This window comes from Pterocles gutturalis, unplaced genomic scaffold (assembly GCF_000699245.1).
Source record: "Pterocles gutturalis isolate BGI_N339 unplaced genomic scaffold, ASM69924v1 scaffold14945, whole genome shotgun sequence".
Lineage (NCBI taxonomy): Eukaryota > Metazoa > Chordata > Aves > Pterocliformes > Pteroclidae > Pterocles > Pterocles gutturalis.
Genome location: NW_010143698.1, coordinates 350 through 18,970, shown reverse-complemented (window position 1 = coordinate 18,970; position 18,621 = coordinate 350). Strand labels below are relative to the sequence as shown.

Below are 18,621 nucleotides of genomic sequence, written 5' to 3'. Positions count from 1 at the left end.
CATTGCTGAGACACAAATGAAAATGTAGTTGAATAAATAAGGGTAAGAGAGGAGAACTTCTGTCCAAGAAGATTTATAGTTTTGAGTCCTGTATACCTTCTAGTCTACCCAGACTGTATCGTGGCGTGGAGAAAGGGCTCATGCGGGGCTGAGTAAATGGTAGAATATATGTCAAGCAAAGTAGGTTTAGACTCAATGAAAGTATCCCATGGAGCCAGAAGACCTAAGCCCAAATGTCGGGAAAGTTTTGCAGGAAGGCTGGAGGCGGTCGCCTGTCTCCTTTGACTGGAGGTCAGTTCCACAGTTAGGCAGATGAACAGGAGAAGTACTTCAACTAGGAATAGCATGGCTGGAGCAAGTGGTATCTGAAAAATGTCCAAGATTAAGTAAACTGGAACTAATCCAACCGGAATACTAGAAATTGGTGAAAGGCTGAAACTGGAGGGAGCTGAGTTTGGTGCTAAACACAGCAGTCTTTGGGAAGGTGGCACACTACAGTAGTAGCATGCTTAGTGAGAGAGCTTGGAAAACAAGGCATTAAGAAAATACTGTGTGACTGGGGATGCTTCTGGTCCCTCTCTCAATGGTTCAGTATTTTGCAGTCTGCAAAATAACTTGTTGCTCAGTGTCATAACTGAGTCTGTGCAGTGCTTTGGTGGTTGATGCAGTCTTCTGACCAGCTCTGGTCGGTTGGACATAGCTTAGGAGTTGTCCTTTCCCACATGATACTAGTTCCTTCTTTTACTTTCAAGCATGTGACATGGGTGTGCTTAGGAGTTGTCCTTTCCCACATGATACTGGTTCCTTCTTTTACTTTCAAGCATGTGACGTGGGTGTGGAAAAAAAAAGGCTCTGGCCTAGAAATATCCCTGTCTCTTTTCAGGAACTCCATTTTTATAGCATCTGGAGAATGTAATGGAGTAGAGGAGAAGAGCATAATCCTTTATTTGGGTAAAGGAAAGAGAGAAAGAGGTGCCACTCATCAATAATATTTTTTTTTTAAATCTACAAGTAGAAGATCCCATCTCTAGTGTGTAATTGTGCTATTGCTTGACGCCTAAATAGGAAGACTGTTATTTTGGTATTCCTGTGCCGCTGCAAGCACTGATGATTTGAGACACCCAAGCTAGCCCTGTTTCTGCATGGCACAGTTACAACACAGAGCTTACCTCCTTAATGTAGTTGCTAAGACTGCAAGCGGGGAAGAAAACGACCTGGGCTGCAGTTTGTACTGCTGGGATTTGATGCCAATCTAATGCTATCTTGTGAAGCATGTATCCCAAAATGCTCCCAATGCTGCTGTGTCCTCTCTGCTAGGAAGTGGTCCTCATTTCTGGAAACCTTTTGCACATTGACTAAATCCGAAGCAGAGAATATCTCTTCTCCAGCTTTTCCTCTCCAGTTTAGAAAAGGGCATACCCTGCTGGACTAGAGCACTCCTGATATATGAATGTTGTCAGGCAAAGAAGGGGCTTGGGGTACCAATTTGTAATTCAAATTGGATAATCGCTCAACATAGTATAATTGAGCATCCTAGCCCTCAAGCTTTTGTATGTAAGTTATTACCATTTTAGAAAAAAGTGGAAGTGTTTTGACCTTCCCTTGGGAGCTGGGCCTGTTACTATCGGTTAGAGATTCTCTGAGCAAATGTCCCATGTTGGGACCCTCTGGAGACCTGGAAAGACATTCAGCTTACATGATCCAAGAAAGTAGTAGTTTTATGTGCTCTCATGAGGAATTTTCAGACCCAAGAGCAAAGGAGTCTGATGAGGTTTTGTTTCTGATTATGCTGTTAATTAATAGGTAAGGTGTGAATACTGGTTTTGGATATTTTCTGTGAGTGTATTTCCTTGGGGGGCTAGTGGGGGGGTGCCTTGGAGATAACCTGCCCACCTCAGAGAGGTTATGCAAAGTTAGTCATTGTGGAAAATGTCTCGACAAACACAGACCTTGCTGATAAGTACCATGTGATGGATGTGTTCTGAACGCTGGGTAAATACTTAAAAGGCAGTATGAAATAAGAGGAGTTTTCTAGGCTGGGATACTTCTTGAATTGCAATAAGTTTTATTTCAGTTTTGTTCAGAGTGCTAAACCACGTCTGTCTTTTCTAAAAGAAACGTTTCTTTTTGTGGTCCTTTGTAGGCGTAACCTGACAAAGTTATCCCTGATCTTCAGCCATATGCTGGCAGAACTCAAAGGTATTTTCCCAAGTGGCCTTTTCCAGGGAGACACATTCCGGATCACCAAGGCAGATGCCGCAGAATTTTGGAGAAAGGCTTTTGGTGAAAAGTAAGTTTCTAACTGTGCTTAAAAATAGAGATGTTGGAACATCAGCACTCTGTATTTTTAAAAATTCTATGTTGTGATTCAGAAGGGTCTTTAGCAGGTTAAAATGAACAGTGGGAGAGCTGCTACTCGTTTGGTCCACTCTGTGGGGTGAGATACAGGATTGTTCCTACATTATATTTCCCAGGTTTTTTTGTCCTGTCTTGTTTTAAATGTGTCAAGTCTTTCCCCACTTTCCCTAGGAGGCTCTTGTACTTTCACAGGTTTTCCCTCAATTATTCAGCTTAAATTTTCCTCTCCTTAATTTAATTCCGTAACTTGTAAGTAAGCTCCGTGAACTATGCAAAATAATCTGCTCTCTTCTTCCAGAGGTTACCATGCCCCCAGTAGTAGGTGTCCTTCAGCTAAGCCATTATATTAGATTTTTTGTCTTGTCTCCCATTAGTCTTTCCAATCACTTAGTCACCTTTCTTCTGGCTTCTCTGAACTTTTTTCAGTTTGCATAATGGCTTTGCTAAGACAGAATGAAGGAGAAAGTGAAATGCAATGTATATTTGCATGCAAACTGTTGAAATGTCAGTTTCAATTTTTGTATCTAATGAAACACTGACAAAATGAAATGTAGAGGTGTCCACAGCGATGTTTGAGGATTAAAGTTAATAGAATTGGGTACTGCTTTCTAACTAAGGTAACTGAGGTACTTCCCATAGAGTTTAATTACTAGCTGTCAGTACATGAATTTACTCGTGAATAGCATAGTTGTCTGAAGCTAGGCATGTTCTTTCTGTGTTTCTATTCCACCTGATATTTTAAAATAAGGAAAATATTCCTTTAAACAGGAGTGTCTGTTTTGGCTTCTGATTATCTTATGTCTCCAGTTAATCCCTCATTAGATAATTGTTTGGAGCTTTTTTTTTAAAAAAAAAAACTATCCAGGCCTCTACTGAAAGACTTACTGATAACTCCTTCCCTATCTGCTGCGACATTATGAAATTCTTATCAAGTGATGGTGTTGTATATAGCCCAGGGTACATAGAGGCATTGACATGATTGAACTGCAGAAAAAGGGAAAGGAGAAAGCAGAGCTGGACTTCAGACTCCAAAATTTTGCATATGCAGAGAAAATTGTCTCGAGTTCATTTGGCTGCTAATTTCCTGCAGTACCAAGAAATCCTGTGCTTGCATAACATGAATGAATCTCTTTGATTTTCCTCGTTTCCATTATCATGAGGTGCATGCCCACAAAAAAATGTGTGAGGTGTATACATGGTGATGGTCTTCAGACATATCACATTTACAGATGATTTGGTTTTCCCCAGGACTATCGTTCCTTGGAAAAGCTTTCGTCAGGCCCTGCATGAAGTACATCCAATCAGTTCAGGGCTGGAAGCCATGGCCCTAAAGTCAACTATTGACTTGACGTGCAATGACTACATTTCAGTATTTGAATTTGATATCTTTACACGACTTTTTCAGGTAAGAATTGAGGAACGTGAGTCACTTGAAATGTGTCTCAGCGCTTCAGGTTAGACTCTTTTCCCAGGACAAATGATATTTTGCACACTAAATTACATTATTTATGCTGTAAGGGATTTGGTTATTTTGCCCTTCATCCCCGAAACAACTCTACTAATATGTAGGACCCTGTATTGCAGTGTGTGTATGTGATACTTCTGATTGTAGAAGAAAAAATTGTCTAAATGTATACTGCAACGTTAAGGCACATTCAGTATCCTCCCATGTATCAGATTTTCCCTTTCAAAGGTCACTTCTAGGCTGAAGTTCTGACACAATTTCTGTAAGCCGAGACATGTGATCCTTAGTTTATCACTCTGTCTTTCCTTGTCCTTTTCTTTCTTGTCAGGTTTATTTTCCATGGGGGGTTGTTCAGAATGGAGCACGAGCATGGAAATTTGGGCTTCCTAGCTTTTGAACTGACACCGCCAGGATGTTGTGGCCATGTCAGTGTTCTGTGTACCAGAAATATCTGTATTAGTGAAGTTGTATTAATAGTAATAGGTAAAATTCCAATCCACAGTCTTTAACAGTGCTGAACTCAAAACCACAGCTTCTGATGGTGCAATTGGGTATTTACAAGAACAAACACTTACTTCTTTGGCTCTGACTTTGGTTTTCCCATGTGATAGGGTGGGTTGTAATTAAGATATGTCTAGATGAAAAATTCCCATGTTCGGTGTTGCAATGTAGCTGATCTCATTCAGTACTTTTTCGCACTATAGTACATAAAGAGCAAGTTAAGAGTTGCTGCAATTTCCAAGAGATGCAAAGGTCTTAGGGAGAGCTAATATCATCTTTTAGACAAGTTGAGAAATTTGGAAAAATTGGATGAGATTTAGACACCCAAGCCCTTCTCAGGATTGAGAGTTTCAAATGGTTGTTATGACTTTTTGTGCATCATTTTAAAGAATATTTAACAGGCATATGCTGGTTTGTTTACTCCAGTCTTAGACTAGCCAGTAATCCCTGCCACACCCAAGTGAGGTTAGGTGGTTAAGGAATAGTCACAAACATCTTACACATAGTGAAACTGAGACAAAGAGGGGAGGTCACTTTCCTGAGGCCATATAGGAAGTTGTTGTTGGAGATCAGACTAGTCATGGTTTCTGGTCCTGTGCACAGTCTTTTTAAACTCATGTCTTTATCCCTGTCTCAGGAATGAGTCATTTTCTCAGCAGAAGCAGCACAAGTTGGTAGCTATTCTTGAGCTGTCTTTTTGTGACCTCAGTGACTTCTCCCTTGGCATTTATTAAAGGAGTTTTGATTAAGGTCTGTTGTAGGTGATGTTTTTATCACTGATGACAGAAACTCAAATGCTAAGGCTGCCACTTGAGAACATAAGTTTTAGTTTCTCTACTGGATGATGGCAGGATAAGAAACCTGCTTCTTTCGCTGAAGAACTGATCCTTTTGATTAAGGAATATTGTGTGTGTTGATACCTTTTAGAAGTGCGTGGTTAATATATTTCTTTGTTGTTTCTATAGCCATGGTCCTCTTTGCTCAGGAACTGGAATAGCCTAGCGGTGACTCATCCTGGTTATATGGCATTCCTAACGTATGATGAGGTGAAAGCCCGGCTTCAGAAATTCATTCACAAACCTGGCAGGTTAGTGCTTGGCGGCAGTGGCTTTTTTGATCATTCTCGCTAACATCACTGATTACTGTGCTGACTGAGGAGATTGGTTTTATTCTGTCTTTGTCCTTGTGTTGTTTTAATAATGCTAACTTTTCTTGCTCTGGATTCTGGGTTTGATTTCACCTGGAGGCCAGCTTGTATGCTTTTCTCACTTTGTATCAGTTTGCAAGTTTTTGATCTACCTGGGGTGAACTGAGGAAAGCTAGTATAAATCATCAAGTTATTCCTACTAGTTTTTGTTTGCTGACTTGAGATAGCCAGACAAAGACTGCCTACTTGACATTTAATCTTTTCTGCCTGTTCCAGTCCGAACTGAAGTTTCTTTTCCTTTGTGTGTTTTTAGTTACATTTTCCGATTGAGTTGCACACGACTCGGTCAGTGGGCCATTGGCTATGTCACTGCAGATGGGAACATTCTCCAGACAATCCCCCACAACAAACCTCTTTTTCAGGCACTGATCGATGGCTTCAGGGAAGGCTTGTAAGTAACTTTTTCAAAATTAAGTTTGTTGCCCTTTTGCCCTTTTTCACTGTGAGTTTGTTTTATAAATCTTAATCCTGTGGTGAGGTCTTAAAGTCAGATGAGCGGTAAAACATACCCTCTGGGTTCATCACACATTATCAGCTTCACAGGAGAGACAGCATGTTGCTGAGGTCAAGCAATCACTCTTAACATCACTGAGCCCCTTTTGGACATCTCTCAGCTCTTCCTTTTTATTTAGACCTTGATTCAGCAAAACAGTTCAATCCTGTGAATAGTCCCATTGATGTCAGTGGAATAATTCGTATGCTTTACTGTTTTGGTGCTTGAGAATACTCAGACAGATATCTTTTGCGCTGGAGAGCTGTACTGTCCTTTGCAATAGCAGATGATAAGTGTGTTTCCCTTGTCATAGATTCTTTTCCAGTCGAGTCCTTAATTTGAGCCGTCACAACTGATATTATGGCATCAGTTTGCTTACTCTGAATATTACAGTTTCACTATAGGATGATTTAACAAGAGTAGTCTGGGACTATAACATCCTGTTCAAAATAAAAATTGCTGCTTTTTTTATTTTTAAGAATTAAATGTTTCAGTTTTGTCTGATAGTAAAATCCTTCCAAAGCATCTTTTGAATTCAGAACACCTTGAATTCCCACCCCTTGCTTCTCACCCTCATTCTTTCTTTCCTCCACCACCCCCAAAAGAAATGTGGGGTGGGGGGGGGGGGGGGGGGGGGGGGTGTGTATATATGCACATATATAGAGAGAGATCTTCTTTTTCCCCAACTGCTTACAGTTATTTATTTCCTGATGGCCGGAATCAGAATCCTGACTTGACTGGTCTGTGTGAGCCCACACCTCAGGACCACATTAAAGTTACACAGGTGAGCAAAGTATTCTGTCCCATCAAACTCACTTGCTTTCTTCCTAATTTCTATCCACCTTATCTGTTCATACAATTCTGTCATACTTGGTAACCTAAAGGCTTGTTTTTAAGGCTGATTTATTTTACAGGAGTTGCAGAAAATTTTAATAGTAGGAATGGACAGAGAGGATTGCAAAGGTTCAATAAAGCCTTATGCAGGGCTGACAGATTCTAAGATTTATTTTTAGAATGTTCTGCCAAATATTCATTCTTTTGTGGCATCCAGCACATCTTGAGCCCTGCTTTCCTAGGCTGTTCTTGGGACACATAAATGAAAATCTGGGATAATTTGAAGTCCACTTTTTTCAGAGCTTGACAGATGTATCTAGTGCATACGATTATAGTGAAATCTTTGCACACTTCTGTTCTCCTTTGCACTGTGTACTTGTGTTTGGATTTTTTTTTTCCCTGAAAATCTTGTGTTGGGTTTCTTGTAGCTATGACTAGTCATGCTTGTTGTTTTACAGTATCAACCGTGTCTGTGTATCTTTCCCCAAGGAACAATATGAATTGTACTGCGAGATGGGCTCCACATTTCAGCTGTGTAAAATATGTGCTGAAAACGACAAGGATGTGAAGATTGAACCGTGCGGCCACCTGATGTGCACGTCCTGTCTCACTGCGTGGCAGGTGAGGTATTGCATCTGGTTCATCTCTCTGAGTGAAGCTAGTTGCTCTTTTTACAGAAGCGGTATATTCTCTTCTCAAAGCTGTTTGGTTTCCTTCAGGTGTGGAGATAAGATAGCATAACTGAGGACATAAGCTCATAGTTCAGTCATATCAGTGCATCAGTGCCAGCTTCACCAGCACAGGGACAAGCTGGTTAGAAGCATGATCTCTTAATCTAGGAATAGGGAAGAAGTCTGAGGACTTGCTGAAAAGCTGGTTTTCTAATTCAGAGGGAAGATACTCTCCATAATTGTAGCACAGTTTGCCTTTCTGCCTTCCTGACATTTGAAAGGTATCTGCCAAAAAGCAGGTTTAAACTCTTTGTGTATTAACTGTGTGTTTAATTTTTCCATAATTTGTTGTAACACATTTCTTCTCTTCCCTGAAGGAATCAGAAGGCCAGGGTTGTCCTTTTTGCCGCTGTGAAATCAAAGGCACAGAGCCAATTGTAGTAGACCCGTTCGACCCCAGAGGAGGAGGAGGATTATCACGGCAAGGGGCAGAAGGAACCCCCTCGCCCAATTATGATGATGATGATGACGACAGAGCTGATGATTCCCTCTTCATGATGAAAGAACTCGCTGGTACCAAAGTAAGGTCACCAGAGTGTGTGCTAGTAGATGTGGCAGCATGTACAAAGACTGCATGTTCTCCATCAGTTTTCTGTGGTCTTAGTGATTTGTTCATATGAGGGTTGTCAGACCTTGTAACAGGAAAGGTTTTACTCAGTATGGAAAGCAGGGATTTACGTTCAGTTTTGTCAGTTCAGTTTACACTGTCACTTCTATTAAGCAATGGTAATCACACTTGGAAATCTTTGCTCTTGTGTGAGTTGTCTTGAGAGAGTCCTTAGAAGGGCAAAAAGGCTGGCTTGACCTATTGGAATGTAAGATCTACGTTTTTAACACTTCTCTGCATCCTTAGAAATGCTGCTTTTGATTAATTAGCCGTAGTTCATGCATATCAGCAAAAATTCATCCATTTTCCCCAGTGGTGAATACAGCGAAACAGATACATTCTTCCCAAGGTCCTGATGACTAACTGGGTAGAGGGCAGCCTATTTTGCTGAGGAAGTCAGTTTGACTGTCATCTTTTTATATGGTGTCTGATAAATTTGTTTAATAAGGGTGTGATAAAGTCTCTGCCGTTAGTGATACTTCCTGCCAGGAGATGTGTACAAGACAGGCTTTCTTTATGGATCCCTGCATGTTTTTCTCTAAAAGCTTGTTGCTCTTCTTGCGCATCTCCACTTAGCATTGTTTTACTGCATAGGGAAGTAGGTTTGAACTTGAATAATTTTGAATAGTTGAATTCACTAAAATAAGCTCTTTCCTGATCAGAAAGAATCCTCTACACTGGCTTACCTATGGTCATATTTCTCTTTAGTTTCCACCCTGTAAAATAGAGTACTAAACAGTATACTGTATTCCTGGAGGTAGTTTTTGTATACATAGCTTGGGGAAGCAAAGCAATTTCCTCAGTGTGACATCCTATCAGGGGCTGTAGTAGGCTAGTACTCTGTTGGCGTTAGTGAGTTCAAACCTCTGTAAAGCTTTTCAAAGCTAGGAAGCACTAGCCCTACTTGTAAAAAACACTTTATGAAAGCTTTTCAAAGCTAGGAAGCACTAGCCCTGCTTGTAAAATAAACTTTATGACAAAGAGAAGAACAGGCACTGTTCTGATTTGTTAGGTGGAAAAACAGCTTTCCAGGGACAAAAGTGGAGGTTTTGGTATGCACGAGTGATTGCTGCAACAGCCGTGACACTCTGGTCACAGTAGCTTGCACAGTGGTGTCTGCAGGGATAAGCAGGTTTTGCAGCAGATCATGCCCTCTTGTGTTGAAAAGGAAAGAAGCTTGCTCCTGCCCGGGGCCCAGTAAGGCAGGTTTGTTACTCCAGCAAAACAGCTTGTCTTTTATTGTGCTATTGCTAAGCGCACATTTTTAGTTGTGTGCCACAGCTAAGCCCATTGGTGATCTTCAAGGCTTGCTGCAAGTCAAACGCTGTTGTGCTGTGAAGCTGCCTTCATTTACTGGTGTATGTTTGTTACTGATATAGTAATTTGTTACCAAAAGCGATATTGAAGCCAGTACAAGTCACAGAACTTGAAAGCCTCTCTAGACAAAAGGAGTTCTGCTGCATTTTGTCATTTGTTGATTTTCCCATTGTGGTGGGTTAGCAGTCTGTGCTTAACCCATGACACCCATTCTTTTCTTTTTCAGGTCGAGCGTCCTCCTTCTCCCTTCTCAGTAGCTCCGCAGGCCACGCTTCCTCCCGTGCCGCCACGACTGGATCTTTTGCAGCAGCGAGTGTCCAATCCAACTGGGGCTTCCAGTCCTGGGACTACTTCAAAGGTCAAACACACTGTTTGCCCTTTCGGCTATGATTTTGGTGGGGCAGGCGGGAAGAAGAGCATTCTGGTGAATCCTTCATGTTCTCTGTGACATAGAATCATCAAATGGTTTGGGTTGGAAAGGACCTTAAAGATCATTGAGTTTCACCCCTTGCCATGGGCAGGGACACCTCCCACTAGCCCAGGTTGCCCAAAGCCTCATCCAGCCTGGCCTTGAACCCCTCCAGGGATGGGGCATCCACAGCTTCTCTGGGCAACCTGGGCCACTGCCGCACCCCCCGCACAGTGAAAAATTTCTTAGGAATATCTAATCTAAATCTACCCTCTTTCCGTTTAAAACCATTATCCCTTGTCCTGTCACTCCATAAATACTTTCACACAAGTCATTTTCTCCTCTTTTTTCTGTAGTCCTGTTAGGCCACTTTCCTTCCATTCCCCATGAGGGCCTAGTTTGTCCTGAAAGCAAATACTTCTGGAATCCACAGTAGGAGAGTCCCTTTTAGCTGTTTGAAGGGCCTGTCTTTTCTTCATATTCGTCCATGCAATTGCTAGAAAGAAGCTAGTCCTAAGCTGAAGTACTTCCTCACTTAGGGTGACCAGTGTCCTGTTGAACTACCAAGGTATTACCAGTATATTCACTGTTTTTCAGCCTCAGCCACTGCTGCCTGTGCCCTTTGGAGCCACATTTATGGGCTTGTGTTTTGTTCTAGCTAACAAAACTAGTCTAGGTGTGGGAAGGTGTCATATTCCTGTCCCAACTTTTCTCCACAAATTTTTTTCCATTGAGCATTTTTTCAGGTAGAAGACTAAGGAAGGAATGAAATGTCTCTGACTGACTGGTTTTCTGATTGACTAGCAGAAAGCAATAGTGTGATCTCGGTGGCATTTGGTCGTTGGCTGTGGAGATAGGCAACGGTTCTTCTGCTGGTTTGGATGAACTAATGAAATTATGCTTGAAAGTTCAGGCAGAAGAAAATATCTGTTTCTATGAATATTCCTTGCTGACTGATGAATGTTGACTTGTATAAATAACGCACAGTTGAATCATTGTTTAAAAGGATTCATATCCTTAGTTTGGAATCCAATCTAATGCTGCTGTAAGCTTTTTTTGTCCTTCAAGAAAAATAATGTGATGTGTTTAGTGCCTAGCTGTAGCTGCACATAGTAACTGTGTTTCCTCTTCAAGCCTGTAGGGGAGGTATCTCTGGAGGGTTAACTTGTGGAGATGTGGAGGGTTATCTCCATATCCTTTGAGTTAATTTCTTGTAAAAATAGATAAAACGAAAACCAATACTCACCCTTCTGCCACCCGCCTCCCTCCTTTTTGTTTTCTTAAGGAATATTTTACATTCTTCTGCCTTCCAGGCTGCACCTGGTACTCTTCACAAGGATAAACCTTTGCCAATCCCACCCACGCTCAGAGATCTTCCGCCACCACCACCCCCGGACAGACCACATTCCATTGGGACTGAGGGTCGGCCTCAGCGACGTCCCCTGCCCTGCACACCAGGAGACTGTCCTTCAAGAGACAAACCACCCCCTCTGCCCTCCAACCGTCAGGCGGATCTGTGGCCATCCAGGCCAATTCCAAAAGCCCCAGCTGTGGCTCTCAGCCCTGGTGACCCTTGGGCTGGGAGAGAACTGTCAAACAGGCACTCGCTTCCCTTTTCCTTTCCTGCTCAGATGGACTCCAGGGCTGACAGCCATCGGCTTGGGAGCACGCTCAGCCTGGACAACCCAGTGGTGAGTAGATCTGTTGGAGGTGAAGGTAATCTGTGAGGAGTTAAGTCTTCCAAGGTGCCCAGTTTACATCTGAATAGGGTGATCTTGTGCTGAGGGAGAGATGGAAAGGAGCTGGGGAATGCCTGGTACGGGAGGATAATGGGAGGACTTCTTAGAGCTTTAGTGCCTCTTGGGAGCAAGAAATCCCAATGTGAGCAGTCCTGAGCCACAATTTCATAATGATTGTTCAACTTTCAGTTTTGAAAAACTGAGAATGTTTTGTATTGGGAGCTGGAATGCTGGGAAAGTGTAATTTACTCTTCTCAGTTTTCGGTCCTGAAAAACCTACACACAGCAAAATCTGAGGTAAATTTGGATCTGTTACTATTACCAATGTCAAGGTGTGTAACTTAGTAGTCCGAGATGTTGTTCCCTCAGAGAAATCCCAGGTAGTTTTGCTTTGTTTCTATTCCTCTATTTTTTTCTTTTAAAACCTCTAGTTTTCTGAAGTTGAAAGCAAGTACATTTTTAGCCAGATTATCTAAGAAAAGGACACTTGCACCATTCTCGTTCTGTCTCCGTATGTGTGTGCTTGTCTGCATCTTTCTCCTTTTGTCCCCGATTTTGTCCTTTTGGCCTATTTCAGCTGAATTGCCAAGCCATTGGAGTCTCAAAACATAGGAAGTTCCTACAGTTTTTGTGTAAACAAGCAGTGGCTACAGGAGAAAAACCCTGCTTGTGCCCTCACTGCGGGAAAACTGTCACAGGACTACTGTATTTCTAAGGTGTCAGTAAATGCTTTGGAAAAAATGAAGGTGCTTCATTCCCCCAGAGGATGTGTTGAATGACTGGCTGACAGCTTTGCAACTACACTGGTATATGTGGTGTTTCTGATTTCCTGGTTTGGAATTTTTTCTTTCAGAGCTTGAACAGTGGTCCACCAACAACCTCAGAGTGTGAACACCCCAAAATTAAACCCTCCTCGTCTGCCAATGCAATCTACTCCTTAGCTGCCAGGTCTGTGATTTTCTAGCAAAAGTGCTCTTGTATAACTTACAGAATGGTAATCATAGGGCTCTCGTCCAAGCTGGTGCCAGGGACAGAACTTCATACAGTCAGCCTTAGTTTCCCTCTTTGACAGATTGAAAATATACCATCTAGAGAAAGTGGGTGAAATCAGCACCCCAAAGATTTGAGGATAGTGGTGGTAGTTACCCTTGGCTGTGGCCATGGGAAACAGGCTAGTTGCCATTAGCTCTTTTATGAATTCGCTTCTGAATTGGTCTTTATGTGAAGTAGGTGATATGTAATGTGCATGATATTGTCAACTTCCTTTTGGATAATGACCTTGTGCCAGTGTGACCCTGCAGCTGGGCTGCTGAGAATCCTGAAAGCCAGGTTATTTCTTTAGAGAGAGTCACTGTAAGATAACTGCTTGTTACTTCCGCTGTGGATTTTAAAGGCCACTTTGATATTGATTAGATTTGGTGTAAATGTTTTTTCTGATGTTTATATCTTCTTTTTTCTGCCTCCAGACCTCTGCCTGTACCAAAACTGCCTCCTGGGGAACAGTCTGAAAGCGATGAAGACACTGAATACATGTCGCCATCCTCTCTGCCTGTGGTGCCTCCAGGTCCTGCTGTACAAAAACTAGAGATCAAAATGCCTTTGGAAATGACTCAGAGTTTACGGTGAGATTCTGTTTGTATGTAGTGTGCTTCCTCCTCACAGCTCTGGGAAACCATATTTGTTTACTAGGCTGGAGATTTTGTTTGCTTGGTTTGCTGAATTTCCCCAGTGATATTCACCAGATCTAGACTCACATAGCTAACTGTAAATGGAATGTGACTGCTGCTCTTTTATGGAGTCCTTATACAGAATTAAAGGAGTCAGATAACCACTCCTGCCTCCTTTTGCTGGTAACCTTTTGAGAGCAGCAGCAACTGAAATTCAAAATTCTATTAAAAGGTTGTGTTCTGGTGGTGTCTGTGAAAGTCTTTTAAGCTGATATGCTGTATTGCAGTAGACAATGGAGCATTTTCTGGAACAAATGTTCTTTCACAAAACAGTGGTGATTTCACTTTGAAGCAAGGATCTGTGCAGAATCTCACAGAGACTAGGTGGTGATGGTTGACCACTGTCACTTGTCTGAAGGGAAATATGTGTTCTCTCTCTCAGAGTTTTAGACTGCGATCAGCAGACGGACGGCTGTATGTATGAAGCAATGTACAACATTCACTCCCAAGCAGCATCCTCTGCTTTCGAGACTGTCAATGCTTCTGGTGAGTGGGTGTGCTTACAAACAACTGAGAAACTGGGGTACAATGAGTTGGTCCCAGTCCCAGCTGGAACACCATTTTAGGCTAAATTAAATGTTACTTGCTTTCACTGTTAAAATAGCTAGGATGTATGTGGAAACATGTGGACCTACGTACTGCAGACTGCATGTGGGGATGTTGTTCAGAAGCCTGGTTGGAACACAGTGTAAAATACTCAATAGTTGTTAAAAAAATTGCTGTTGTGAAGGTTTTTTTCTGGGCAGCGGTTGTCAGCCCACATCTATTGTAAGTATTTTTAATCCAATACTACCTTCTGGAAAGAAATTCCATTGAATGTGGGGTTTTTGGCATCAAAACCTTAGTTCTGTGTCCTGTCAATGATTGTGGACTACAGGGGAACCGAGTCTGCCTTGAGAGGCAGAGGCTCTGCTCAGTCCCAAACCTCAGACTGTGCCTCTTACTCTAGATGAAGGGGATCTGGCAGCAGCCACTGCCAGCAACGGCCCTGAAGAGTCAGAAAATGAAGAAGATGGCTATGATATCCCCAAACCACCACTACCAGTTGCTATTGCTCGTCGCACACTGTCTGATATCTCGAATGCCACGCCTGCCTTCAGCCGAATGTCTTTGGAAAATGACCCTGTAACAGGTTGGAGAACACCCAAACTGTTTGTGTTGTAATAGGTACTGATGGCTTGCTGTGCATGTTTGAAGTGTCTGTCTCTCACTGAGGCTTTTGTACGTAAGCTGTAAAATCAGGTTTACGAGGCAGATTTATACTGGTTCTTAGGTGTTTGGTTTGATACACAGCTTGGCATGCACTGCCTTGGTCGTTTAGTCATTGAGCTAGCAAATCACATTTAAATCACAGTTAGGAAAACCTTTCCTCAGCCTAAAGCATATTCCTTAAGCCACTGTTTCCTACAGGGCATGGCATACCTTTCGTCCCAGTGCATGCCAGGGCATGAAACAACTTCAGAACATTACTGCTTATCACTGTTCCAGGCAAAAGATGACACGACTGGCCTTGCACAGCTTCTGTCTGGCTCAGTCTCGACTGCGGGTGTTGCCAGCAGATGGCACAAGTGTACAAGTGTTTGATGCTGTCAGTTCCCCTGAGCAGGAACCTAGTGGCTCAGCAAGGTCAGCTTTTTGTCCCTGGGGAGTCGAGGACATCTCGTCCTTCTGGCTGCAAGTCACATTTTCCACAAAAAAACCTAAAATGTTATCTCTTCGAGAGCCTTCCTGAAGAATGCTTGACTAACTCCCTACAACTGCCCAGCAGCTCTAAAGGAAGCTCTGAAACTCTTCCTGTTGGGTGGCTTTCAGCATGTTTTCTTACTTTCATCAACGCCCTGATGATTTGCCAAGTAAGAGTTTCTTGTTGCTTGTGGAGGTAGATGGGAGTCAGAGCCTCCTGTACCCAGGACCGCTTGCCCCTGGCCCCAGTGAGTCTTCTGTTCACCTGTTTCACCACTTCCCCATGCCTGAGCTTGCCCTCCTTCAGCACAGATAAAAGTTTACTAGTGCAGAGGAGTTCATTGGCTTTGGCTGCTCCTCCCTGCTCCCCTCCTCACATTTTAAGTCTGTCACTGTGTCTGTAGATCGTGGCTGACAGGGACAGAGAGAGCTCACATACTCCTCCGAGATGAAGTACTGAGCTTAATCATTGACACTTCTTTGTTTCTACAGCCTTGAAAAAACAATGCTGTTGTCCTGCTTTGTAGGGTTAGGAAATGAAAAACACTGTGGAAATGCTGACTGTTATTGCTCTGGGAAGCAAATGCAGTTTTTTGAAACACTGGGTATTGGCTACTGCTGGAGCCTGGTGTTAAGCAAGCCTGACAAGTGTGGGATACATTTTGGAAGATTTATGTTCTCGTGCGTTGGGCCCTAGAGTTTCATTTCTTAATCATTTACCAAAAAAACCTGTGCTAGTAGTTGCCCTTTCGAATTGACCCGTGGTCTCTGAAATTTGATCCTGTTCAAGCTGGAACAGCTATTTCAAAAGACAATTTGAGGGAGAGGAGTGCATAGTCCTTTTTCTCAAATGTACAAAAAGCTTTTTATGTGTCAGAAGCTTGTACTTTGAAGATTAGAGAGTTGAACTGCATTGTGGTTGATGAGGAAGCTTCAGTGAATTTGTTTCCTGAAGAGCCTTCTCTGTCCTAGTGCTTTCAGTACAAGTATTTCAGAAGGCTCCACAATGACTGCTTCTTTTCTGACCAGCACTGCAGTGGTCACTCTTAAAAAGGGATAGCTTAGACATTCTTAGTCTTACGGATTTGTCCGTTGTGCCTGTTGCACACATGTATCCCTGGTCAATTTTTTCTATTTACGTGGTCTTAATAAATGAGCCTGATGTGGCCTCCTAATTAAAAAAAATTATGTAGCCATTTTTGCACACAAGAGGGGAAGCTGAGCTAATCCATACCACTGTGTGGCAGGATAGGCTTGTTGGAGAAGGTGGCGTAGCTTTCAGTGGCATTTTCTGAAGTGCCATTTATCAGTCTAATATCATTCATGCTTTGTTCCAAGCAAGAATCACATGTCTTTTTTTAAAGTTACATGGTTGTTTCTCCTTCCAGGTTTTTCAGATGGCTCTCAAGTTCCAGAAAGGCCGCCGAAGCCACTACCACGGAGAATAAATTCTGAACGGAAAGCAGGGGGCTGCCAAATGGGCGGAGCCAGCAGTGGGACCAGTGCATCACTGCAGCTCTCCAGTGAGATTGAGAATCTAATGAGCCAAGGCTACTCATATCAGGACATTCAGAAAGCACTGGTCATTGCACATAACAATATTGAAATGGCCAAGAATATTCTCCGGGAGTTTGTTTCCATTTCCTCCCCTGCACATGTGGCCACATAGCACAATACCTCCACACCTACAGCTTTTGTGGACCAACTGCCTGGGCAGCCGTAGCCCAGCTACGCACCAAAGGGGAAGGGGGTTCCTTTAGAGACTTCGTGCTGAGGTCAGTCCTGCCTCTTAAGAGAATCAGTGATCAGGTTTTTGTGGTTCCAGATTTCAAAGCAGTGGAATGAAATGGAGCTGAATGGTGTTTTACACAATGTGTGTCTTGGAGTCCTTTACCCCTACCTCTTGTTTGAGAGAACAGATTTATTTCCAGGGTGTTGGCAGAGAAAGGTATTGCAACAAGGGATCCCTGAGCTGATGCCCTGGAGGCTGGGGGGAGTGTTTTGTGCTGTGAATTCTAAGTGAATGCTCTGAGAAACAAAGTCTCAAGATCAGTGTGGTGTGTCCTGTGGTTCATGGTACTAGGTTTGGATCTGTTCGCTGCTGTGTGTCTGGCTCAGGCTTTTTAGAGCAGCTGGGAGGTCACTTTCTGCTGGGAATAAATAGGAGACCTTGGAAGAATCTTTCGATTGCTTCCTGTTTGCCATGGCGTTTTCCTCTTGCCTGTAATAATAGTGTTTATTGCTTATGATTCAAGTCCTCCCTTTTTGCCTGGAGGTAGCCTGACTAGCTTCTCTCAGGCATTTTGATCTTAACAGTGCTGGGAGTTGGATTTCTCTCATATATGTCCTCTTGCCGGCAGCACTGGCAGCACCAGATTCCAGGCAGCTAGACGTGCTGAAAGTTTTGAGGGGTGGGAAGAATCTGAGTGAGAGCAAAGAAATGGCTGCTGCTTCTCCTTTTTTAGCCTTGAGCATTTTCTGTTTCAATGCTCAAACTTGATTGTGGCCCTGCTGGGCTTGAGCAGCCGTCACTGGACACTCCCATGTGCTCTTTCTCTAGGAATGTTGCACCTGGTAAATATGATGTTTTATTTATCTGAATTGCATGGTGGCTGTTGCAGACTAGTGGCCTTCACGCACATTCCATACATCTCCTTCAGAGAGCTTTTGCAGGAGCTGCCTGTCTTTGTGCCAGGCTTCTTTGTGGAACTGGTAGATGCAGCTGATGTTTTTGTTGGTATCTTACCTGCTTTGCATTAAAAGAAATGCAGCAGTTCTCTGCATGGCTATCAAAACAACATGGGGGCTCTTCTTTCCATTTCCATTACTCAAAGGCATTGCCAGAGCTTGTGTTAAAACAGATCTGGGACACTTCTGTATTTGCAAAACGATCACACAGCTTTACAAGTCAGTACTCAGCTGTTACTTTGAAAAAAAACCTGACTTGCATACTCAGCTAATTAACTCTGTTCATATATGCTTGATGTGCAAGAAGTGTCTGGTTCCTTTTGAGAGGATTTAAATAAAGTAGGGATACACAGATCACAGCCTGACAGGTGAACAAGTGCTCTGTGTACACTTGAGAGGCTATTAGCCTTTTGAAGCACGTCTAGCATTATTTGTGTCTCTCTAAGGACAGCAGTAGTCACTAGGCAAAGGGTTGCAACTTGAAATGTCGTTGGAGCGATTATGGCAGTTGGATGCAGTTTAGCCTTTCAAAGAAACCAGTAGCTGGGCCCAGATCTCAGAGAAACAGCTTACAATTGGCAGAGAGGACTTAACAAGTATTAGCAGAGGGAACTAAGCATAAAACGTTTGTTTTATGTTGAGTATAGGTTTCTCTCTAGATATACAGCTTTATAAATCGATGCAGTGGGTTCTAGGCAGTTTAAAAGCATGAACTATCTTCCCTTACTCCCCTCCTTTCTATGGTAAAGCAAATGTTCTCTGAAACCGTAAGGAGATCTCCTGCAACACTTACAGGCCGTCACCACCACTGTTGCTATTTTTGGGCCAGGGCTGAAACTTGCAAACGCAGCACACTGGTGAA

The 18,621-nt window shown here is 42.8% G+C and overlaps 1 protein-coding gene across 1 annotated transcript in view; it reads left to right on the top strand.

The window, feature by feature from the left end:
• Positions 1-17,304, top strand: part of CBL (Cbl proto-oncogene, E3 ubiquitin protein ligase) — a 29,434-nt gene extending 12,130 nt beyond the window's left edge. Inside the window, exons 2-15 of the mRNA XM_010084837.1 lie at positions 2,144-2,290; positions 3,607-3,763; positions 5,290-5,411; positions 5,785-5,922; positions 6,721-6,808; positions 7,348-7,479; positions 7,907-8,110; positions 9,740-9,871; positions 11,236-11,613; positions 12,515-12,609; positions 13,128-13,283; positions 13,771-13,874; positions 14,338-14,520; positions 16,460-17,304. Of these exons, the coding sequence (XP_010083139.1) occupies positions 2,144-2,290; positions 3,607-3,763; positions 5,290-5,411; positions 5,785-5,922; positions 6,721-6,808; positions 7,348-7,479; positions 7,907-8,110; positions 9,740-9,871; positions 11,236-11,613; positions 12,515-12,609; positions 13,128-13,283; positions 13,771-13,874; positions 14,338-14,520; positions 16,460-16,740 (2,317 nt within the window). The 3' untranslated portion in view covers positions 16,741-17,304. The remainder of the gene's footprint in view (positions 1-2,143; positions 2,291-3,606; positions 3,764-5,289; positions 5,412-5,784; positions 5,923-6,720; positions 6,809-7,347; positions 7,480-7,906; positions 8,111-9,739; positions 9,872-11,235; positions 11,614-12,514; positions 12,610-13,127; positions 13,284-13,770; positions 13,875-14,337; positions 14,521-16,459) is intronic.
• Positions 17,305-18,621: the final 1,317 nt, after the last annotated feature.